This window comes from Hyla sarda, chromosome 3 (genome assembly GCF_029499605.1).
Source record: "Hyla sarda isolate aHylSar1 chromosome 3, aHylSar1.hap1, whole genome shotgun sequence".
NCBI classification, from domain to species: domain Eukaryota; kingdom Metazoa; phylum Chordata; class Amphibia; order Anura; family Hylidae; genus Hyla; species Hyla sarda.
The window spans coordinates 98,525,432-98,552,023 of NC_079191.1; the positions used below are offsets into that span (position 1 = coordinate 98,525,432).

Genomic DNA, 26,592 nt, shown 5'->3' on the forward strand with positions numbered 1-26,592 from the left:
AGCAGGTTAGCACAGGCAAACCTGCCGACAGATTCCCTTGAATGTATTCGGGGGAATGTTATGGCTTCCTTCACATTTGCTGAAGTGTTTGAGCTGCACATTACAGGAAATCTAAACCATAGCAGATTTTAAGAAAACAAGTTGCTTTTGAGTAAAGATTACTATTTCATGAATGTACTTACCATAGCCTGCTCTATCTTGTTGTCGATGGCTACGACATTCGCACTTGTGGAACTGTGGAGAAAGAAAGAAAATATAAAATACTGTGTTTAGGAAGCTAAACAAGAGTTAAAGAGGTTCTCTACTATCCATACGTCTATGAAAGGTCTCCGATCACTGAGGGTCTCAGCAGGTGATCACTCCTGATCAGTTGTAATCTGTTAGAAAACCTGGCAGGAAGAACAATTTTCTTGTAGCGCCCCCATAGAGCAAATTAAGCATTACACAGCACTCATGCAAATCAGCGGGGTGTCCGTGTTATGCAGGACAGGACCGCCAGGAGAGAAAGATGCTCTTTGTACAATCTGTCCACTATGATGAGCATCATGAACATGGGACCCCTAATACCATAAACCATCATATTATTTAAATTGAAGTGACCTTTTATACTGGCACGACAAACCAGAACATTTCACTGAAGAAACCTATTTACTGTGAAATCATTTGTCAAACTTCTGAATAATAATGTGGGTCTTTACTACAGACTGTAGAAAGATAAACATCTAAGAGGAATGACCGTAAGGGCGGGATCACTATCCAGGCCATGATCAGAGGGATACAAAGAGCTGACGACTTTTACCGATTCCCTCACATTTTGTAGTAAAAAGATAGCAACATTTACACAAAACACTTTAAAGGGGTACTTCGGTGGAAAACATTTTTTTCTAAATCAACTGGTGCCAGAAAGTTAAACAGATTTGTAAATGACTTCTATTAAAAATAATTTGTCCTTCCAGTACTTATTAGCATCTGTATGCTAGAGTATATTTCTTTTGTCTTGTCCACAGTGCTCTCTGCTGACACCTGATGCCCATATCAGGAACTGTCCAGAGCAGGAAAATATCCCCATACCTATGCTGCTCTGGACAGTTCCTGATACGGACAGAGGTGTCAGCAGAGAGCACTGTGGACAAGACAAAAAAAATCAAAAATAAAAGATTTTCCTCTGTAGCATACAGCTGCTAATAAGAACTGGAAGGATTAAGATTTTTTTTTTTATAGAAGTAATTTACAAATCTTTAACTTTCTGGCACCAGTTCATTTAATTAAAAAGTTTTCCACCGGAGTTCCCCTTTAAGTCTTCCTGTAAAGACAATTTAAGAAAACCACAGTACCATAAAAAAAGTTAATATGTATTTAGCTTTTTGAAACTGATGAATTCTTGTCTCCTGTGACAGTGTTGTAAAGTCATACTGCCCAATATCCCCAACCCCAAACATTTCTGTGCAAGCAGCCAAGTACACACAACACAGGATGTGACTGGTGTATATACTACTGGAGCCGCCATCCAGCGTATCTGCCAACCCTTGTGAGGGTGGGCTCCCAGGTTACACCTTATTTACATGTGGCGGTCATGAAGATTTCACCTCTTGCAGTAATAAGCAGCTTCATGCGGACATTCTCTACTAGGACAGTGATGTTGATGTAATTACATGTACAACAAATAAGGCCCAGCACGGGATTCTCCTCGACTTGTCATCCTTATGGTTTATACACGGTATAAATGACATACGAAGTGCAGTAAACTGAACAAGTCCAAATACATTGGGGAAGATCTGCTACGCAATGTGTGCCAGACCTCTGGCTCGATAACGAAAAACTGACATATGTCTCACATGCTTTTTTTATTTATTACAGATTTGACAAGATCATGTTTATGGAAAAACATCTATGGTACCACATACTTTGATAGGCCAGTATACATTAGTTTAGAGCCAAAAATAAATAGGCGGCTAAACCCTATGGCAGTGTTTCCCAACCAGGGTGCCTCCAGCTGTCACAATACTACAACTCCCAGTATGCCCGGCATGCTGGGGGGGGGGGGTTGTAGTTTTGCAACAGCTGGAGGCACCCTGGTTGGAAAACACTGCCCTATGGACTTGCTTAGCATGTACATTGAGAGCTTTCCCACCACGTGTGCATGAAAAATGTGAGGTTAACAGGTACTAACCAGTTAATATTTCACTTTGAGCAAACCCTGTACATAATGTCTGCCTTATCTATACGCCTACAGTCATAATGGACCATTAAAGGGGCATTCCAATGTAAGACATCTTATCCCCTAGCCAAGGGAAAGGGGATAAGGTGTCTGATCGTGGGGGTCCTTCTGCTGGGCCCTCCCGTGATCTCCTGCAGCATCCGGTGTTCTAAACAAATGCAGGGTTCCTGCATTGGGGTGGGGGGTGGAAGAAAAAAAAAAAAATACACACTTGGCACACCATTTTGGAAACTACACCCCTCAAGGCACGTAACAAGGGGTCCAATGAGCCTTAACACCCCACAGGTGTTTGACAAATTTCCATGAAAATTTAAAATTTGATTTTTTTCACTAAATTGCTGGTGTTACCCCAAATTTTTCATTTTCTCAACAGGCAATAGGAGAAAAGCCTCCCAAAATTTTTAACCCCATTTCTGGGTATGGAAATACCCCCTATGTGGATGTAAAGTGCTCTGCGGGCGAACTATAAATGCTCCAAAGAGAAGGAGCACCATTGGGCTTCTGGAGAGAGAATTTTTTTGGAATGGAAGTCGGGGGCCATGTGCATTTACAGAGCCCCCCATGGTGCCAGAACAGTGGACCCCCCCCCCCACGTGACCCTATTTTGGAAACCACACCCCTCACTGGTGTTTGACAAATCTTTGGAACAGTGGGCTGTACAAATAATTTTTATTTTTTTATTTTCATGTACCACTGTTCAAATAAATCTGTTAGACACCAGCGGGGGTTAAATGCTCACTGCACCCCTTATTACATTCCGTGAGGGGTGTAGTTTCCAAAATGGGGTCACATGTGGGGGGGGTCCACTGTTCTGGCACCATGGGGGCTTTGTAAACGCACATGGCCCTCAATTCCGGACAGATTCTCTCCAAAAGCCTAATGTCGCTCCTTCTCTTCTGAGCCCTGTAGATGCGCCCGAAGAGCACTTTACATCCACATATGGGGTATTTATATACTCAACAGAAATGGGGTTACAAAGTTTGGGGGCTTTTTTGCTATTACCCCTTGTGAAAATGAAAAATTTGGGATAACACCAGCATTTTTGTGAACATTTTTTTCTTCATTTTTTCAACGTCCAACTTTAACGAAAATTCTTCAAACACCTTTGTGGTGTTAAGGCTCGCTATACCCCCTTTGTTACGTTCCATGAGGGGTGTAGTTTCCAAAATGGGGTCACATATGGGTGGTTTTTTTTGCGTTTATGTCAGAACCGCTGTAACAATCAGCCACCCCTGTGCAAATCACCTAAAATGTACATGGCGCCCTCACTCCTGAGCCTTGTTGTGCACCCTCAGGGCATTTATCGCCCACATATGGGGTATTTCCGTACAATTGCGTTACAAATTTTGGGGGTCTTTGTGCCCTACTACTATATATGGGGGTGGGGGGGGGGGGTGTAGATGTACCCTACTACTATATTACATGGGCGGGGGTTTACAGCGAGTCTTCTGCTAGGAGTTTGAGCTGCAGCAGAAAATTAGCTCCTTCTCAAACTTGCAGCAAGAAACTCTCTGTAAACCCCCGCCCATATGAATGTACCCTGCAGCTGTAGCAAAACTACAACTTGGCTGTCAGTGCATGCTGGGGGTTGTAGTTATGCAACAGCTGAAGGCACACTGGTTGAAGGCAGCAGTGAAGATCACTTACCGCTAACCTTCACAGCTGCCTCTGCCACCAGTCCCTGCACATTATGGCCCCTGCTGCCATCCCCCAAACCCCCCCCCCCCCCCCAAACCCCCCCCGCACGCGCGCGCTCTCTATGCCCGGACTTCCGGTGGCAGGCAGAGCAGGGATTTCAACTTTAACCCCACCCCCACCTGCCATTAGTTGGTCAGTCCTGACCGACCAATTGCAGGGGATAGGAGGAGGTGGCACCCCTGCCACCTCACACTCCTATCCTTTAGGTTGATCGGGGCTTTCTCCAATCATCCATATTTTCCAGATGATTGGGTCACCAGAGACCGGATCAGACCGGAAAAGCAGCGATTCGCCGGTCAGAATTGACCCCCCCCCCAGCGGTGTGAATGGTGTGTCTGCTGAATGATTTCCTGTCCCCGCCGGTACAGGGATGCCTGGTACACCTGGGTCCTTAAGGGGTTAAAGGGGTACTCCACTAAATACTGGAAGGATTAAGATTTTTTTTAATAGAAGTAATTTACAAATCTGTTTAACTTTCTGGCACCAGTTGATTTAAAAAAAAGTTTTCCACTAGAGTACCCCTTTAATCTCCTCATGATCTAGATCTAAAATTCCCTTTTATAGAGGTTGTACGATATGCACAACAAGCACTTGGAAGCAATATGGAGACCACTACCCTGATCCTAAAAGGAGCAGGACACACAGGGAGAGTTCTGTGCTTTTTCACTTTGCCATTCAGAAGCGAGAGTTTTGCTAAGCAATAATATTTTCATAGTTGGGTCATATGAATGCAGTCAGTTGTCATAACATTTTAAGGACAAAGTGGTAAATAGAATTATCAGAATATGCTCCTCAGGAGATACAATATGTTCTGTGTTACCAGTTATGCAAGACTTCCAGGTCACAAGAGAAAGGTCTAGTGATGCAATGACAATGACCACATCTAAAGCCATCGGAAAAACAACCATCAAGAAAATAAAAAATTGAAGAAAATAAATAATTCAAGGCTTTTAGAAACAGAATGAGTAAATCAGCTTGATCTGGTTTCACATAAGTCACAACCAGCATTAGTAATGTAACAATCTACTACAGGAAGAAAATATTTAGAGCTGACGGGAGACTTACGTAAGAGGTGGTCTCCAAGACCATGCATATGCAAAGACGCCTTGAACATTAAAGCTCGAAGAAAATATTCCGTGTGTGACCCATATGGAAAATTCCACTTGCATATATCTTTAGCATGCATCTATAGAATGCAGTAAGGTGAAGCCGGTTACTTATTAACCAGTTATAGTGATTCAGAGAAACCTCCTTAAATCTATAGTGGTTTCTCTGCTCTGTCACGTTTTTTTCTGGGTTACTTTGTAGGGACGAGGAAATAACCTCTATGAACAATAGAACACCGGCTACTTTCACATTTCTGCCAATATTTTGTTGCTTCATCATAAGAACCTTTTAAAAGGGGTACTCCGCTGTCCCATCATTTGGAATATTTTGTTCAGAACGCTTGGAGCAGGAAGCGGGGGTCATGACGTCACAACCACGCTCCCTTGTGACATCACACCACGCCCCCTCAAGGCAAGTCTATGGGAGGTGGCGTGGCGAGAGGGGGCGTGGTTGTGATGTCAAGCTGTGGAACCCCCGCAATTTGACATCTTGTCCCCTATCCTTTGGATAGGGGCGAAGATGCCTGGGGGTGGAGTACCCCTTTAATGGGTTCTCATGTTTTCGTCATTTTTTTCTATTCTGTCCAGGCTCTCTAATCGAGCCCCCAATACACAGATGTACATCTAGCCTCAGGAACCAGGAAATTTTCTAGGAAATGTCATCTACAAGGCTTCTCAATGGAACCAGTTGTTGCAGTTTAATACATAAAGGGCAGTGCCGCGCCACAGAAAAACCCAAAGTGGCTCCTGACTTATTCTTGAGGGTCCAGAGGCTGATCCTTCACCGACCACGTAAATAGTGTATCCTAATAATGTTGTCAAATGAAGGGAAATATTCTTGTTCCACAGGCTGAAAAAATACAGCCCAAAGGATATAGGTTTACATTGAGGAAGTTCCACACAGATTGTATTTGTAGGACACTGCCATTGACTAAGGGGTTTTGAGCTGCTGTGTTCAGACTCCACAGAATCTAACAGTAAAAATCCATTAGGCAATGGGACTTCATCTTGGTGCTTATTTCTGCTGCAAATAAGCAAAGTTTCCACATACTGTATTTTCTGGCATATAAGACAACTTTTTAACCCGGTAAAATGTTCTCAAAAGTTGGGGGTCGTCCTATATGCCGGGTGCTGCAGTTGGCCGGGAAGCCCGGGGTATGGATTATCCATACCCCAGGTGTCCCGGCCGAAAATAACTTCCCCCATCACATCCCTGTGTCCCGAAAGCATGTCCCGGTTACCTTTCTGGGGCCCCACGTTAACTTTATAAATGCAGGGGTCGCCGGGAGGTAGCGCACGCAGGGACGTCACTGATGTCTCGTGCATGCGCCCATAGCAACAGCAGAGTGGAGCAGCGAGGATGTGCGGGCATAGTAAGTTACCAGCACGTCATCTTCGGTGCAACAACCACCGGTCAAAGCAGTAGATTGTGACCCCTGACCGGAGGAGCGGTGGTCGGAGCACTGAAGTGGGGCAGTACACAGACATACAGCCTCCAGCCATACACTGTATATGGCTGAGGGCTGTATGTTTGTGGAGTCCATACTATACTGCCAACCTAATGTGGGGGAACTACAACCTAATGTGGGGTGAACTATGGTGACAACCTAATGTGGGCAAACTATGCTGACAACCTAATGTGGGGGAACTATGCTGACAACCTAATGTGGGGGAACTATGCTGACAACCTAATGTGGGGGAACTATGCTGACAACCTAATGTGGGGGAACTACAACCTAATGTGGGGGAACTATGCTGACATTCTAATGTGGGCAAACTATGCTGACAACCTAATGTGGGGGAACTATGCTGACAACCTAATGTGGGGGAACTATGCTGACATCCTAATGTGGGGGAACTATGCTGACATCCTAATGTGGGGGAACTATGCTGACATCCTAATGTGGGGGAACTATGCTGACATCCTAATGTGGGGGAACTATGCTGACATCCTAATGTGGGGGAACTATGCTGACATCCTAATGTGGGGGAACTATGCTGACATTCTAATGTGGGGGAACTATGCTGACATCCTAATGTGGGGGAACTATGCTGACATCCTAATGTGGGGGAACTATGCTGACATCCTAATGTGGGGGAACTATGCTGACATCCTAATGTGGGGGAACTATGCTGACAACCTAATGTGGGGGTAACAATGGTAAGGTACCGTATCGCGGTAGAGGGGTAGTAGTCTTATATGGAGAGTATATCCCAAACTCTATATTTTAACTGTAAAAGTTGAGGGTTGTCTTATATGCCGGAAAAGAAGGTAATTTCTACTCCATTTTCCAGGGAGCAGAAAGCAGATTTTACAGAAACTTTCTTTGCTGAAGTTCCTAAGTGTGAACATACCCCAATAGTGCTCACAGCTGAGGGTTAGATACAATTGTGTCCAGTGTAGACATCTATAAGCAACTAAAGTCAGGAGCACAAAGCACTCAATGTAGGCAAAATATATCAGCTTAGAGTCCATACTGTCCTAAAACTAAGCACCACGTATATTAAATCCTTTGTCAGGACAGTAGTTTAGAAACCTAGTACGGCACACAATTGCTGTACATTGGGGAATAACACTTCCTGACCTGGGCCAGGTGATGGATGGATGGGATATCATCCAAAGAAAACATTTGTCCATGTGCTGATGTGATCGAGACTACAATAACGTTTTAGAAGGTAGCCCATTAAAAAGTGTATTTTTTACATAAAAAATTCTCAAAAATGTACCTGAAAGGGTTTGCTCACACATATGTACCAGCAGCAGATTTTGCTATCCACTGACTTTTATGGGTCCAAAGTGTAAGTGTTTTGGCTCTAATGTTCATTGTATGTACTAAATAGTCCTCAAGCATAAATAATGTACAAACAAGAAAATCACAAGACAGCAATACTTAGGTCATTACTAAATTGATGACGGTGGGCTGAAGGGCAGAACAAATATGGCCACGGTACAAGAAACATTTTACCCACAAAGTGGAGACCAAGTAGAATTGACAAATTCCTCCAATTGAAACAACTAGAACAAGATCTGTCACCTCTGTCCCAACACATTTCACCTTTACTTACAGGATGGTGCGATCCTGCAGTCCCCTGATGAACCCAAATATTGCCTTTATTAAGTAAAGGGGAAAAACGCATTTGGAAATATGCGACAGATCTGGATTAATAGTTGCGTTTCATTTGCAGGAATTTGTAAAGGATACTTGGTCTCCACTGTGTGGGTAGAATCTTTTGTGCTGTGGCCATATTTGCACAGCACTTCAGCCCACTTTCATCAATATATCAATGACTTAAGTATCGCTCTTTTGTCCTTTCTGCTTCGCACACATTTTTTCGTGCTTGAGGACTATATTTTATATTACATATAATAAATGTTACGTTTAACACTTGATTTATACTTCTGTTATGTCCCATCTGATTTAGATTTATTATTTATCAGATAATTCTTGCTGTCTGAGAACCGTGGCCTATCTGCAATAGTAGTGGTAGATTGAAGTCATTAGGTAGCAACAAAATCTGCTGCAGATTTTCCGCAGGCAATTATGTATGTATTCTATTCCTACATAACCTTCTCAAGCTAAGTAGCAAACTACCTTCTTCCAGTTGTATCCAAACGTGTTAAAACCGTAATTACAATGACACAGCAGAGCCACACACTATATTTAGCTGGACCCTAACCTGATGAGACAAACCACCCTCATTACTATGCGCTCCTCCTGTCTTGTCCTACTAAGACTCACTACTGAATCAAGGCAGTCACATCTAAAAGCGTGGGAGGTAATAGCCTCATTACATAACCAAAACAAAAGACACTACACACCTGTAAGAAAGAGAATCTCGCTACACAAAGCCTTCACAGAGACAGCTATATCCTCACACACAACCTTTATTTGGGATTTTTACTTTCTATTTAGGTCTAGAAAGTGGGAAAGTCAGTGGCCAGATATTTTGGACCTTTTCCTTCCTCATGTTGATGCAGCGTAGACATTTCCATTACTTATACATCTGCTTTTTGTAAAGTAAGGTTATGTTCATATCACGTTCGGCACCAAAGGAGCTGAATGGACCCCTTGCACAACGGTCGCCGTCGGATCCCATTAAATAGAGCCCGTTGGGTGTTCTTTTAAGGGAGTTGAAAGAATAATATCAGATATGCAGTTTTTTTTGTTTTTCCACTAAACTGTCTTTTCGTGACAGAGCTCCCTGCAGTGATGATGTGGACAAGCCCTTACTTTAAATAAAGTTTATTAAAAAAAAACTTGTGCCCCCAGTTAGTAATCTTCTCTCTCTGCACCAACGTGACCACGAAGAAGATCTCGGCTCGGTACTGTTCACCTGCTGGGTCTTCATAGATGAGGTGTGTGGATGCAGCATTGGAGATCCTATACTAAAGCAGTGTTCCCCAACCTGAGGCTACCTAACTGTTCCCAAACTACAACTTTTAACATTCCCCAAGAGTGAAAAGCTGTCAGGGCATTATGGGAACTGTAGTTTTGCAACAGCTAGAGAGCAACAGATTGGAAAATACTGGTCTACAGATTGTTAGTAAATAAAAAGTGTGGGTCATATGAGCAAATGAGAGCAAAGTATGAAGTGCTTTTTGATGTATAAAAGACATACAGTAAATCCCTACTATACATATACTGCCTGCAAATACACATCATTAATAACAAACAGCTATAACCTCAAGCTCCATTATATACATAAGGCCCCATTTGCTCCGCGTCAAGAACAGCCGTCAAAGACTTTTTTTTTCCTGATTTTACCGTCCGTTCTCATGATTGGGACTAACAGGCAAAAACGTGTCCGGGCGGCTCCCATTTAGGATTATGGGGGCCGCAGGGTGCCATTATGAATAGCGGGAGAAAAAGACTGTACAAGCAGTAATTTTTCTCCTGCTATTCTGCCCGTCTCTCCCTACGGCCATCACACTGCCATGTACTAACGGAAGTGTGGAAGAAGCCCGACATACATTCTAAAACCCCACACAAATCAGACATTTACTTTCCTAGAAGACCCGTGGCAGACCCCTAAGTCTTACAGTTTTTTTGCCTCAATACGCACTGTCATTCAATAGGGCTAATCCTCTGCATTTCCATGGAAATAGATACTATTTTAGATACTATTTTTTGTGGCATGGTCAAGAATCTGCAATTAAATTTTCCCCAGTATGCAGAAATCCCATATTACCTGATGGACCACAGACTTTCACTGTAGTGGACACAGATTTTGGGGAATTTGTGTCAAACCTGACATCTAAAATAAACCTTATATTGCAAACAATTAACTTATTAAATTTTTACAGCTTCTGCTTACAACACTCAGAAGAGCTTCTCTTAAATTGAGTAATAAATGCAAGTAAAACAGAAACATAGTAAAGAAAAGGATCTGAAACTCACCAATAGATGCGCATACGTGAAGGAGCGTGTGGAAAAGAGGAGCACTTGTAGGAATGTCTACATGCCATGTTTTCTTCCACATTTAACGCACTTTAATGCTTCAAATAGGGAAATCACCAGAGTGACGAGATGCGATGCTTGCCAACCTTTTCCTCTGCACGTACAGAGTTGAGTAGACTTGTGCAAGAGACTTGTGTGTCACCAAGACTGAGGAGCAGAGCTTTATCAGCAATGGGTGTGGAACTACCTGCCATTCATTCCTCCTGATAAATGATCCATGTAAACAGAGGGGTGGGGACAGCAGGGTTTACGAACCTTCCTCACTTAAGACTCCTTGTGTTCTAAACCCCAAATCTGGTGATCCTAATTTCATTAGGTTTAGTTGATGTAATGGACGTAATAGACCAGACACGAGTTTAGCTACTGAAAACGCAACAAACATTGCTAAAATGTGATTACCAAGCAGATAAGCTGATTCGGTTTTTGAAAAATTATATACCCGAGGATAATAATCCAGAGCTCTGACGCCATTCAACACTGGAAGAAAGTCTAAAACTTACTGCTGATTTCTCCACAATATTAAGCCCATTACAATGACTGGAATGCAAATAAATATAGTTTTCCATAATCTATGAAACAGAAAAGAATTGCTGAAAACTAGACACAAAAAAACTAAGGAAAAGGGCCACCGTTCCATATTTGAGTCAAAGTCAGAAGTGGATCCAGTAAGAAGGAGAAGTGTAAGTCCTTCCTTTATATGTCCTATTCCTTTTGAATACACTTCAGGCTTTGGCTCAAAAACTGCAGTGGCAGATATCCAAAAACTGCCAGAAAAAAAACCTGTGTGGGAACCTAGCCAAAATAAGATCATACACATTAGCTATTTGTTAGAAACCCTAGATCAAGAATGCCAGGTGCTGTGGCAGTCTGGTGGGCAAGATGGTGACTACACGTACTAGGACACCTGGGGCTTGCAGCAGGTGTCCTAAACTTTGACCTCTTCTATGTCACAGGCATTATGCTGTCACTAGAGGCCAGGAGAAGTGCACAATTATGTCACAGAGAAGCTCCTGGCCCCTTCTGGCTGCAGGCGGAAGCTGCCTACTACCTATAGGAGGACATCAGGATACTGGAGCAACATACCTACCTAATTTGCAAAGTCCCAGAAAACCCCTCTAATGTTTCTATGTACTCACTGCAAGCAGATGTCTTAACAGTACAGAACTGAAATAAAAACGTATATATAATAAAAACAAAAATTAAAAATAAACTGAAAACTGCTCTTTACATTGGCTGATTACTGGCTGAATTACAATTCGCAGGAACGATCATCGCCTAATGTTAAAAGGACTGTCGATTAACCAGTGAACGCTTGTTTGCCAACTAGTCATATCGTGTATGCAACTGCATAAATAATTGTTGGCCGCACAAATTTCCTCATGTAAACAGGGGATGAAGGGCCAACAATGATGAGATTAAAAGGGGCACATGAACGATCCAGTGGTTAGCCATGCTGCCCTACATGCTCAAGGATTGTGCAGTGTAAAGGCTTCCCAAACAAGAGCCAACCTGCTAGATTGAGCCCTAAAAGTATCGAAAAAAAATATAAGGGCAACTTTAAGAGGCATTGTCTACCTGGCTCCTGGAATAGATTATCCCCCTTAGACTGGAATGGTGCAGTTGCAGAACAGCATATACTGCATGCCCCCAACCCTACAATATAAGCTGTGCTACACAACCAGAAGTTCTGCTGTTATCAGTGGATAATCATAAAAGCAGATGATCAGATTACACCTTACCTGACCAAGTCTCTTCCGTAATCACCTTAAGTACACAGTCATGTAAACAGTGCTCAGAAAACACTTTACCAACTATTACCCTGCGAGGACGCAGCCAGCTAACAAAATGATCAGACTGTACTCATGTAATCCTAGAACCAGTCAAAACCTTCTACAAAGATATCAAAGTGAAGGTGGGAGGTTGAATATTTATCCAGCCGAGTGGTCACAATGAGCCGATGACTAGATCCAGGAGAAGAGAATGTAGATGAAGTGACAGCAGATGTCTATACTATTTTATTGAAGGAGAACTCCAGAGAATTTTTTTTAATCCATTATGCCCGGTCTGCTGGAATAAAATAAACTTTAACTTACCTTCTGAGGCTCCCCTGATGCCACTTTTATTGCCATTCCGTTCTCCAGCCCTGGTCATCTTCCGGATTTTGGTTGGACCCGACTAGTCAAACTGCGGCTTAGCTTATTGCCAACAGCAGCGATGTCCCAACTGGGCAGGTGATAGGCTGAGTGGCAGTGGCAAGTAACTGGCCCCGGCACCAGGAAGACAACCCCGCCCAGGCCTGTTACATGCCATTGCCACTTAGCATATCACCGGTTGAAGCAGGACACCCCTGCTGCCAGCGACTAGCCGAACAGTGTGAAATGTCTGGCACAAAAAAACAGAAGAACGTGGATGACAATATTGGCACCAGCCGGGGTGCAGCAGAAGGTAAAATTATTTTTATTCAGGCAGCCCGTGTATAATGGATACAAAGAAAAAAAAGTTTTCATTTAACCTCTTTAAAAGGACTGTTCTGGTATAATTTTTTTAAAACATTTTTTCAAACAAAACTATCACTCCATATAACTTACTAATATAGCATTATCATGACTTGTTTTTGGTTCAAAATGCTATCACGTGATTCACCCGGCAGGAAGTTGTGTAGTCCTTTCATTGTGGTGTTGTCTCAGCAGCTGCCCAACTCCTCAACCTCTTCTGAGATACTGCACTGAGATCTAGCCCTGCCCCTAAGTGATGTCACCTCTGACCACTATCTGTTATATACACATATACCTTTATTGGAAAAAGGAGAGTAAAATTGCTTGTTTATACCATTCTGCCCTGTGCTGATCAATGCCACGAATGAATACAGCAGCTTTTTGCAGAGTTGCTGTGTGGAGAGATAGTCTGCTGTGTAGAGCAATGATCTGTAGAAGCTCTGGGGAACTGGCAAGAGCCCTGTGGGAGAAGAGTAGGCAGGATAGGAGGGCTGTGACGAAGAAATGAGGGAAACCATTGCAGTCTGGGAATTGTAGTACTGAACAGGAACCACAGTAATTGTCTGACATAGGAAGTGACCCACAGATGCACAAAACACATGGATTTTTGGTGGTTACAGAACTGGGGCAGATAGGCAAGCAATGCAATATGCATATGCAGTAGTTTTTTTTCCCACCTGACTTTAGAGTATCTCTTTAAATGGGTACTCCAGTGGAATTTTTTAATCAACTACCATCTGAAAAAAATAAAATAAAAAAGTGATATGTTACTCAGTACCTAATCCTGATCATGCACAAATAGTTTGTGTGTCTAGGACCTATATATCCCTAACAAATTGCATTTCTATTTTGCTCACTTGCTTTTTCTTCTTGTCTTCTGGAGGGGGCATGTCCATCTCTCTCCCTCACTCTGATAACTCATCTGCTCTGAGTCTGGGAGCAGCCTGGCAGTCTGCAAATAACTGCACAGTAGTTATTTTCTATCTGTTCCTAATAAAAACTGGATGCTAATCAACATAGCTGTCACTATGTGTCATTCACCTTTCACAGACTCCTGAATGTCCGATTAGCATCTTTGTCATTCAGGAGTCAGAGAAGGATTTGGCTGTTCAAGCATGCTGGGAGTTGTAGTTTTGCAACAGCTGGAGCTGCAGTGTTTATAAAGCACCGTTAGAGCAGTGTTGCCTTTAGCTGTTGCAAAACTACAACTCCCAGCATGCCCACACATCCTTTGACTGTAGTTTTGCAAGAGCTGAAGGCACACAGCTGGAGAATACACAGCTCTAAAACAGTTTTACAAAGATTTTACCCCCAGTTGTTGTAAAACTACAACTCCCATCACGGGAGTTGTAGTTTGGGAACAGCTGAAGGCTGTAGTGGTGCAATAGTAATTCACTATACTGGATACCAACACACTTTACGGCCAGTATCCATTATGCTGCAAAATACAGAGTAGTCTCTCTGCATAAAGACAGATGACCCCTAGTGGTGGCTATTTTCATTTTTTTTTTGTAAAATTGACTTTTTTTTTTTATAAATGTATATTTAAAAAAAGTCATCTTATCAGTAGTACTACAAAATATGAAAAGCTTTTCATAATGAAAGTGCCTCTTTAAACTGATTTGTAAATGACTTCTATTAAAAATCCTTCTAATCCTTCCAATACCTATCAGAGGAAGTTCTTTTCTTTTTGAATTTCCTTTCTGTCTGACCACAGTGCTCTCTACTGACACCTCTGTCCATGTCAGGAACTGTCCAGAGCAGGAGAGGTTTGCTATGGGGATTTGCTCCTGCTCTGGACAGTTCCTGACATGGACAGAGGTGTCAGCAGAGAGCACTGTGGTCAGACAAAAGAAATTCAAAAAGAAAAATAACTTCCTCTGGCGCATACAGCAGCAGATAAGTACTGGAAGGATTAAGATTTTTAAATAGAAGTAACGTACAAATCTGTTTAACTTTCTGTCACCAGCTGATGAGAAAAAAATATGGTGTCCACCAGAGTACCCCTTTAAGGTCCTGTATATCAAGGTTGATATCCTAATCTGAGACTGAGACAATATTTGTATGTGTCACAAGATTTAAGAACAATTGTATGAGTCATTTTCCTTCACTCAACAATAGAGCTGACCTAGAAAGCCTGATTTGTCTAACCCCCAACCTGTACATTTGTATTGACTCATCCAATCATACTGCCATCCAGGAGTTTACTTAGTTTAGCAAGATAAATGACTTCATCTCGTTAGTTGTCTGGTCCCAGTCCAAAACCAGTTCTCAGGTTACATTTAAAAGATCACCAAATCCAGAAAGTCTACTTTAAAGCACATGCTTATGTGCATGAATTACACACAGACTGGATTCTACCGCATTTTATTTAAAGTAGACAGAACTGACAAGTTAATAAAAATGTAGGCCGACTGTTGGAAACGGAATGCATCAGAATCACTCCATAATGGTAGTGTTCCCCAACTTGTGACCTCAACCTGCTCCTAAGCCAAAAGCTGTCAGGGTAAGATGGCAGTTGTAGTTGTGCAACAACATGTTGGTTAAAACAATGCCCTAAAGCAGTGGTCTTAAACTGCGGCCCTCCAGATGTTGCAAAACTTCAACTCCCAGCATGTCCAGACAGCCGTTGGCTGTCCGGGCATGCTGGGAGTTGAATTATTGCAACATCTGTAGGGCCACAGTTTGAGACCACTGTCCTAAAGTAGGGAACACTCAAGGCTGCAGGAAGTTCCCAATTTTTAGGCCTTGCACTGTATCTATTTAGAGACTGCAAGCTCTTTTACAGGCAACTGTCATATGGAACTTACAGACTACACTCTTAGAAACAGCTTGTGGTCTAGTAAGTTCGGGATCGTTCAGGAATCCCTTCCGCCATATATATACACACACATATTATTTATATATATATATATATATATATATATATATATATATATATATATATATACATACATATATATATACATATATATATATATATATACACACACACACACATACATACATACACACACACACAATCACAATCTAGTTTTGACCGCAGGGGTCAGCCTCACCAATTAGCTGAATGAAAATCCTGAGGTGCCCACCAGGTCAATGTTTACCAGTGCTGGTCTTCTGGGCAATGCTACAGTTATCTTGCACCACCTCTACTAATAGAACTGTGATGTAAGGATACGTGATGGAAAATGTTTAAAGGTGCTGTCACCATCACAGGAGGGCTCTGCCAGTTTAAACAGCTGATCGGTGGGGGTTTGCTGTGAGTTTTACCCACATTGATCTAATATTTATGGCTTGCCCTGAGGAAAGGCCATCAAATTTTAAATGCCTGAATAAGCCATTTAAAATGGTTCAGTTAAAGGTTGTGACTTACTGCATCTCAGCCCTTATTCAAGTGAATGGGGTTGATCACAAAACTCAAGATGCAAACCTTGAGCAGGAATGGTGCAACAAAGGAACTGGAGACTTTTTTCTAATCTCGCTCAGGAATTTCCAGTGAAAATATACTGAAGGTCTATCCTAATCTGATCAGCAGGGAGCTGAGACACGCCACCCCCTCCAATCAACTGTTGAGCAGGACTGCAGCACTACCCAGTGATCGGAGCTCGCATTCACTTCTGATCAGATCTTGATGGCCTATCCCATCACTAGAAAACCCCTTTAACAATCCTATTTAAAAAAGTAGGTGTTTTTATAGGTCTCAAACATTGTAGATAGTTCTATGATCATTTCTTATTCTGCAGACAGGATAGTCCAGATAAGGTCCCATTCACATAACCTTTCAGGTCTCACCAGTATATGAGAGGATAATGTCAAAGAAGGTATTGCAATGTATAGCATTGCAAAGAAACAGAAAAGTAATCCATTTGCAACGGAGTATGACCACTTTTTACAACCATGTGTCATATAAGAGAAACACTAAAGTGTGCTAGACTTTGCTTGTGTCCCAAAAATAAAGTCGTAAAACAAGATAAAAGTTGGACTTATTGACAGTATTCTGGTAAAGGAGCCCAAAATGTCACGTGAATGCGGCCTAAAAATGAAGATGTTGGCAGTATTTATTTTTTCAGTGTTCAATATTAATACTTTAACACCTGCAGATACAACCTTGTCAGGATTAGGTAAAAGAACCCTAAAATTCCAGTAAATATGTGCAGTCATCTTTCTAACACAAGGGCCAATTAGGTAACTGTTCACTTTCTTATCATGTCGGCCTTTGAAGAACATTAGATGCTGCACAAGAGATCTAATCTGAAAGTACTTCTCAAAAAATATTTAGAAACAAAAAAGGGAAAAAAAAATATAAGAGGAACTTTATCGACACTGTATCTGTAAACTACAAGCTAAGTTAAAAGGTGGCCATACACAGACAGAAGGTGGTTGATGGTGGATCAAGCATAGAACAAATCATTGTTTATCAGAATTGCTTTACAGAAATAGTCACACACACGACTACATCCGGCCTATAGGATCAATGACACCAGGAAAAGGAGGAACCGTTCCGGGAAAGTTCTGAGAACATGCTTGTGAATATCGGCCAACATTTTTACATTTATCCGACTTTTTTCTAGACGAAAACAGCAGCTTAAAATACAAACAAGAAACCCCCCTTTTCGATGTTCTACTGAGTGGCTGAAATAGTCTTCATCCACTTTAGGGTGTGTTCACATGCTATTACTAGCGGGAAACCTGCTGTGAGTTACGCTACCATTGATATGAATGGGTCCACAGACAGTCCGCAATAGTGTCAGATTTGTGGACTGTCCCAATTAACCCCTTAAGGACTGAGCCTTTTTCGCAATTCTGACCACTGTCACTTTAAGCATTAATAACTCTGGGATGCTTTTACCGATTATTCTGATTCTGAGAGTTTTTTTCGTGACACATTCTACTTTATTTTGGTGGGAAATTTTCGTTGTTGCTTGCATCCTTTCTTGGTGAAAAATCCCCAAATTTCATGAAAATTTAGCATTTTTCTAACTTTGAAGCTCTCTGCTTGTAAGGAAAATTGATATTCCAAATAAATGTTATATTGATTCACAAATACAATATGTCTACTTTATGTTGGCATTATAAAATGGACATATTTTTACTTTTAGAAAAAATTTGAGGGCTTCAAAGTATAGCAGCAATTTTCAAAATTTAAATGAAAACTGCAAAATCTGAAGGGACAGATGTTACAGAACTCAACTCCCAGCATGCCTGGGCAGTCTAGGCATGCTGAGAGTTGTAGTTTGGCAACATCTGGAGGGCCACCGTTTGGGCACCACTGTAATAGTGGTCTCCAAACTGTGACCCTCCAGCCTTTGGCTGTCTGGGCATGCTGGGAGTTGCAGTTTGGCAACCACTAGGAAGGGCAGCAGTAAATATCACTTAGCTCGGCTTCAGGCAATCAGGGCCAGACTTGCCAAGAGTGGCGGCGCTCAGCAGTCTGTATGGAGTGGGCTCCCGACTCGTGCCCGCTCCATACTCTGCAGCCCCCGGCAGTTGGGGGCGATCCACTATGGAGGTAGCCGGAGGGCTTACCTCTGTTCCCTGGTGTCCCGTGGCTCTGTCATTGATAGAGCCTAGTCCAGGCAGGCTCTATCAATGGAGTTTAATAGAATTCTATTGATCTGTATGAGGAATCTAATGATTCCTGCTAAAAGTCTAAGTGTAAAAAAAAAAAAAAAAAATAAAAAAAAAAAAAAAATGTAAAAGTTTGTGCGTGCGTAATTGTACGAACTATTAAAATATAACATGATGTAACCCATACGGTAAATGACGTAAATGTAAAAAATATTCCAAACCACAGAATTGCAAATTTTTTTTCTGGGACATTATAAAAAAGTCAAAAAGCGATTAAAAAGTCAGATCAATACCAAAATGGTACCGATAGAAAAAACAGATTATGGCGCCAAAAATGAGCCCTCATACAGCCTGGTATGCAAAAAAAAATTTTTTTTTAAACCTACAGGTGGACAAAGTTCTGATTTTTTTTTTTAAATTAGTAAAACATGATGGAAACTATACAAATCTGGTATTGCTGTAATCAGACCGTCCTAAAGTATCAAAACAACATGTTCGCTCAACCACAAGGTAAATTGCGTGGAATAGAAGACCACCAAATTAGCAAAATTATCTTTTACTATTTAAATTTAACTTCACTGATTATAAATATTTTTTTATTTTTGTTTCAGAGAATATGTAATTGAAAAATTAAAAAGGTATCATTATAGTAGGTATTTATGGCTATTATAGGGCGAGGAGGAAAAAACAAGAGTGTAAAAGTGAAAATTGGCCCGGACAAGTGGATCGTCATGAGGGACAAGTAGAGTTTGCTCCATTTTAGTCCCGTGGACAAGTAGTTTTTTAAATTAATTTCCCACACCCCTGTGGATTATCCAAATGCTCTCTTGCAAACTTCAGATGGGCCCGGACATGTATCCCCCTGCTTAAGCCAGTACATCTGGCACTGCATGATTTGAGTCCCTGGCAGCGTAGTGTGTTACTGATGGTAGCCTTTATTACTTTGGTGCCAGTCATTCACTAGGCCCCCCCGTGTTTTGGGATTTTTGCTCACCGTTCTTGTGATCATTTTGACACCACAGGGTGAGATCTTGTGTGGAGCCCCAGAGCGATAGAGATCAGTGGTCTTGTACGTTTTCCATTTTCTAATAATTGCTCCCACAGTTGATTTCTTCACACCAAGTTGTTTGCCTTTTGCAGATTGTCTTCCCAGCCTGGTGCAGGTCTATAATTTTGTTTCTGGTGTCCTTCGGCAGCTCTTTGGTCTTGGCCATAGTGGAGTTTGGAGTGTGACTGTTTGAGGTGTCTCAGGTGTCTTGTATACTGATAAGTTCAAACAAATGCCATTATTACAGGTAAAGTGTGGAGGTCAGAGGAGACTCTTGAAGTAGTTACAGGTCTGTGAGAGCCAGAAATCTTGCTTGTTTGTAGGTGACAAATACTTTACACCATAATTTGCAAATAAATTCTTTAAAAATCAGAGTGATTTTATGGATTTTTTTCTCATTCTGTTTGAGGTATACCTATGATGAAAATTACAGGCCTCATCTTTTTAAGTGGGAGAACTTGCCCAGTTGGTGGCTGACTAAATAGTTTTTTTGCCCCACTGTATGTTCATGTCATGTTCTCCTCTGTGCCTTTTGATGTCCCTAATAACCTGATCTGCATAGAAGATTTAATCACTACATGACCCTTGCAGATTCACTTCAACGTAGAGCACCCTTAAGTATGTCTTAACAGGCCATAAATGTCCAGAGATACCCTATAGAACAAATTAAACTGTATTATTGGTCACTTTGGCTTCACAACATTTAGACATACCATACATTTTATCAAAGGGATCCATGTATTGAAAGAAGGACAAAACTGATCTGAGCTCTGCGCCCATTCGGCTGAGAGTGACTCTCCTTTGAGTGGTGGATGTAAGTAGTGTATGTGATCATAGGCTTTATCTAAGCACTGTAAATACTCACAGATTACAGCCATATGACTAATAAAATACATTTTCCTGGTTGAATATATACCATGCTACTGTACTAGTAATTTCCGGTGTACTATAGCACTGACTAATACTACACATACAAACCATGTCTGTAGAACAGATCAGGCTCTGATATAAATATTGGACCATTGATGCGGCTAAAATGAAAACTGGATCACTGACCACATAGACTAAGATGCTGTATTAGGTGGTGCATGCAAAAAAGTCAATGTTTACTGTTGCTAAGTTCATTTTGCTACCAATGTATATTCTACATCAGGGCTCGATAAATCCTAGGTGCCAGGTCACCATGGCGAAGAAGAATTTTGTCCTTGAGCCCAGGGTTTTGTCAGCCCTTTCCTGGCTATAACATACATTCAGTCCTATTTTGATGTGCCTCAGTAATTGATACAGCCTGGCAGGCTATACCATCTGAGCGCTGATAACAAATCAATAATATGCATAACAATGTACCTCACATAGCTCCATGGGGGGGGGGGGGGGGGGGTTAAGTCATAGGAGTCAAAATCCAAGCTCCTAGATTCAAAACATTTTAGTTAAGCCCCGTTATAGATATTGATACATCCTTTAAGACAAGCTGGAATTGCAGAATTGAATCAGTTCCATTACAGTCTCCTCTTTGTGTCCAGCACCTTGATAAATCCTCTCTCCATCTGAACAGCGCACACAAAGAACCAGTCATTAATTCCACGAGTATAGTTTGTGAGGCTATAAAAGCCCAGAATATCTTACATGTTACACATGGCAGATCGAACATTGGTAATTAACAGGTTTATAAGGATATTGGTGAGTAGAGGATATTGAATCTGGCTACAAACCATTTACTATAACACAGCATAATCCAGCGTTCTACTAATAAGTGTGTATTTAGCTATGGAATAACTGTCCTATATAAAGATGATACAGTGAACAAACACAGATTCACTTACATTTATACCTGTGCGAATTTCAGTGAATGCTGCAGACTGTATAAGGATTTCCTATTCTTTACTACCAGTTCCCATTAGAACAGAACATTTATTCTTTTAAATTAAGCTGCTATGCTGTCTTCTGTCCACTAGATGGCATTATCAGCCCAAAATGAAATTCATGTATAGTGAGGAATAAAATATAGGGGAACCTATTAGCAAAGAACAACCTGTGGTGTTTTACTTCAGGCTGGACCGAGTAAGATGCCTGGCAGTAAAACAGTCACATATATAATACACTAATATACTGTAGTAAGTTCAGTGTACACAACATGTAGAAAGAGTAGTGTACACAGCGTGAATGCATGGTCACGTCCCAGTATGACACGAAAATTGTAAAAAAATAAATAAAAAAAACCACACACACTATAATATATATATATATATATATATATATATATATATATATATATATATATATATATATATATATTTTACACATATACACACACACACACACACATATATATACATACATACACACACATACATTGACTCAGAGTAAAGTTCTTATTTCTGGTAAATTTTATAAATTGTAGTTCAATGTAGTAAAATGTATCCCCTATCCAATGGATTGGGAAGTGTCTTATCCCAGGGGACCCCCCCCACATTCTCATGCATGGCAGCGTCCCCAGCTGTAATCACGCATGAATAGTGAACAAGCCCCCTCCATGCATCTCTATGGGAGAGCTGGAGATACACAAGATCAGCGCTCTTAGGGACTTGGAGCAATAGTCATTTGATCGCTAGTATAGTGTTGGAATACATAGTATACCAAAGCATGAAAGCCCTTGGTGCTAATCTGACAGGCAACCTATTAGTTCATGCCTTAGGGACAACCTACTAAGCCAACATTGATGTCAGATCTGGGGGCCTTTGATAGGCCACCAGCTGTCATGCAAACTATTGGCACCACCAATCCCACTGCAAGGTTCCCAAGGCTAAAGGGGGGGGGGGGGGCTACCACTGTCAAACCCTTTAGATGCTGCAGTCACTGTTACTCACAGCATCTTAAACTGCTGGAATCCGAGTTCTCCGATCCTGGTAGGTGAGGCAATATTCCTGCTGTTTATGACAGCCAAGCTCCTGCCGCAGTCTTCTAGCCCGCTGATGTTATAAAGCAGTATGGATTCAGATTCGCTCTGCCGAGGGCCTGGACACTCTGAAAACGTGCCAGTCTCCTCTAGCTGTATGTACCAACACTGCCCAGCTCTAGTAACATGTACCTTAGAAAGTGCTCAGACGGCCATATTACAGGATAATTTAAGTTATGGCTCTAAGAATACCACCATGAAATAAATAAATAGCTGTCGTCACTGAAGGGGTTATCCAGCAGGAGGATTTTTCACAACTCTGCCCATTTAAACTTTTACTTACCTCCAGCGGTGCCTCCGAGGTCCTGGTTACTGTCTAAGGCAGGACATCAGCCAGTGATGGGATGGAGTGACACTCCAGGCCTCCAGAGGAAGAGGAGTGCAGCCAGGGACCAGAGCAGGACACCGATCGAGTGCTGGAGGTAAGTCAGTTTGGTTTCTAGGTTTGTGTCACTTATTGTTTATACATGTTATATTTTAATAGGACAATTCTGCACATGGTGATACCACACGTGTTTATGTTTATTTTTGTTTACTTCATTTTATCCAAACCCTTATTAGAGAAGGGTCATATTTAAGTTACTTATTTTTTCTTTTGCACTTTATTGACTATTTTTTAGCCCCGTACAGGGGACGATTACATGCAATCTTTTGGTTGAATATACTAAAAATGCTGTGACATAGCACAGCATTGATCAGCGTTATCCGGGCTCCATTACTACAGGCTGCCTGCAGAGATGGAGAGCCGATTGGCTATGATTGAGGCAGGTAGGGACCTTCTGATCGTAGGGCATTTTGATCGTGGAGTCTAAAGGGTTGAACAGTTTGCCTCATACAGCAGAAGCGGGTGCAGGGTGTCCATGTATGTCTTGTGCCCTAAGGAGTTAAAGTTGTTATCTGGGACTTCTGTTGATGCAGACAGGCTATGGAAAGGGTCAGCTGCTGTACCCTCTATTATGTAGTGGTTGTTTCTGGTCCCAAATGAGTTAATGGGACTACGTTCACGCCACTGTACTCCATATATTGCCAGGGTATTCCTTATTATATACCTCCTATACACCATTGGGTATGTATATACATAAGCACCATGTGTCAGACACACCTCAGCTGGGATTGGGTTTTTTCACATTGTGATGTTTGTTATACACCCACTAAATAAATAGGCCCCAAACTGTTCATTCCTGTTGATGAACTGGTTTTGCCTTCACCGAACTCTAGGGATAAGTCACATAGCAACCATAATGGCAAGGCTGAAAATACCACTTCCCAGAAGAGACACACAGAATAGCCATTATAATCTTGCTGGGAGCATTCGGCATTGTAACACTTTAAATTGTTTCACATTCTGGGATCATGACAACAGATCTCTAAAGCATTTGTGATATGCGATACATTGTCTTGTAGGTTAACAATGCAGTCATGCAGAAGAATAAAAAGACAGTACACAAAAACTGGCAATGAGTCACGGCATTGTGACTACGAGCACATACAGATCACACAAGGCAAGACACTTGGGGAGCACAAGCACTTAGGGGTTACAAGCCCACCACAGATTATTGGAATGCAAATGTCACAGAATTTTATATGATTTACAGACAAAACAGAAACCAAAGGCTCGTGCCCTAACACAAGTATAGCTGCCGCAGACATAAGTCTTAGCACCCAATAACCCAGGACGCCCTTGATTCCTGTATTAAGTCACGGACTCAGTGCCCTTCAATAAGGGAAATAAAACTTACCTTTTCCATTTCTTTATTTCTGTATTGGACTTAGAAAAAGTTTCTAAATCGGTCGGTGTTCACACTGTTAATCCCACTTATGCCTCTTTTACGGTATTCCCTGCTCCCTTGACTGCTCTAATCCAATTCCAAGGAATAGAAATACTGTAGATCTAAAAAGACTAAAGAAAAAAAAAAAAAAGTTGTACACGATTAGATTATATATCTCCCTCCACACGTACCAAGGATCACAGGACTTGGGAACTGGTGTTTCTGAAGCGAAGAGCTGGATTGGTCAATGGTTTTGCTTGGGTGCCATACAGAAGACTCTCTAGAGGGGAGGTGGTGGGGAATATATGGAGAGGATGTTAACATAAAACAATGTCCGGTATGTATGTGATGTATAGGAAAATATAGGGCTGGGCGGTATACCGGATCATACCGACATTTCTGTGCTGCACGATATGAATATTAACGCATACCGCAATACCGATTTGGCCCCTCCCCCTCGGGAATGAATCAATCGTCCCAGCGCTGCGCTGCGCTGTGCCCACATTGGGGAACTAATCCTATGTGACCTGCGAGCGCTGTTCTGCCCCCCCCCCCAATTAATTATTAGCCCAGCTCTGTCCCCATCAGGGTACTACTCACATGTCACCCACATGCGCTGCCCTCCTCGTCCTGTTTGTTGCAGCCGCTGGCGCTGACACTCTATACCAGTGGTCTTCAACCTGCGGACCTTCAGATGTTGCAAAACTACAACTCCCAGCATGCCCGGACAGCCGTTGGCTGTCCGGGCATGCTGGGAGTTGTAGTTTTGCAACATCTGGAGGTCCGCAGGTTGAAGACCACTGGTCTATACTGTGCGGTATCCCTATGCCCTGGCTGCAAAAAAAAAAAAAAAAAAAAAAAAAAACTTTAACTCACAGCTGTCAGCCTATCACCGGACGCAGCGATGTTCTGCCTCGGCCGGTGATAGGCTGAGCCCACTGTCATGTAAGAAGCTGGCTGCTGCGGTCGGTGATAGGCTGACGGCTATCCGACGTTCCCGTCCCCAGCGTAAGTCCGACGTAGGTGCGTTAAAGTTTATTTTGTTTACCTTTTGCAGCCCGGGCATATGGATACCGCACAGTATAGAGTACCAGCGCCCGCAACAAACAGGAGGATGAGGAGGGCAGCTCATGCGGGTGATATATGTGAGTATTTACCTCGATGGGGATGTGGGCTGATAATATGGGGGGGAAGCGCCAAGTTTAAAAATTACCGTGATACACACATTTGGTCCGCCCAGCCCTAGGAAAATATAGTGTCATGTCACAAATATAGGATTTATACCTGGCAAATAATTCCTGGCAGGCCCACATTTGCATGACACATGCCATTATGAATGCCTTTGTATGCCTCTGGCTGTCCGGGCATGCTGGGAGTTGTAGTTTTGCAACAGCCAGAGGCACCCTGGTTGGGTTACACTGGTTTATAGGTATTAGACTGCCAAATATGTTCACACCTCAACTAGTCGACTGGACTGTTGCTGAATGTGTGAGAACCACCAATAAGCTCACAGTACATGTGTATGGACAAAACTATCTAGAATTATAGCTATTGCCATCTGTTACTATATACAGAAAAGCTCACGTTATATCTGTGAGGAATGGGGCCTTCTGATCCCTTACCTAAAGAGAACTCCTATATAGAGTTCATACACCGCTTAAAGAAATCACTATGAGAGGGTAAAACATGGAACTCGCCAGGGATGTCCACTTTCCCGATAATTATTTTTTTATTCATTTTTTAAATAATCATCTTTATCAGAGATGTCATTCAATTTAAGAGGTTTGGACTGGAAGAGGCTGCTAATAAAATAGTGTTTTACATATGATATTCTTATTTGTAAAGAATCCTCAAAGCCATATTCACGTAATCTTTTAGGGATAGGGACATTTGGCAAGGTATCAGGTCTTCATCAACTGGAGTAAATTCTGTCTCCTCCCCCTTGAGGGGAATATGGAAGGAAATATGGGTCCATTTAAAATATATTAGGCCACACAGGCAGTTTAGATATTGAGTTTAATATTGAAATTTTTTGCAGCAGCAGTCTATCTTGGGTTAAAGCGTAGCTCCCACCATCCCCCTTTTTTTTCTGTCCCTGCCTATTGCCCATCTATCCCTAACCCCATCCCTGCCTTTACATTTTTTTTTTTTACTATATTAAAAAAGCCTTTTTGTCTGCCTGGAAGTGTGCTCACTACCAGGCAGACTCCCCCAGCAGGTGCAACATCACTGATGCCTACTGGTGGGGGCAACACTTCCGCCCTTACTTCAT

At 42.0% G+C, this 26,592-nt stretch overlaps 1 protein-coding gene across 4 annotated transcripts in view; it reads right to left on the reverse strand.

Moving 5' to 3' along the window:
• TSC22D2 (TSC22 domain family member 2) overlaps positions 1–26,592 on the reverse strand; it is a 68,905-nt gene that overhangs the window by 6,117 nt on the left and 36,196 nt on the right. For 2 of the 4 annotated variants that reach the window (XR_008891069.1, XR_008891068.1), the window contains 2 exons: positions 24,291–24,451; positions 182–234 (listed from right to left, as the gene is read on the reverse strand). Coding sequence is in view for 2 of the 4 variants with exons in the window: in XM_056564760.1 (XP_056420735.1) it covers positions 183–234 (52 nt within the window). In the remaining 2 variants the exon portion in view is untranslated. Of the gene's footprint in view, positions 1–181; positions 235–24,290; positions 24,452–26,592 lie in introns of those variants that run through there. The other 2 variants (XM_056564760.1, XM_056564761.1) reach the window with 1 other exon arrangement.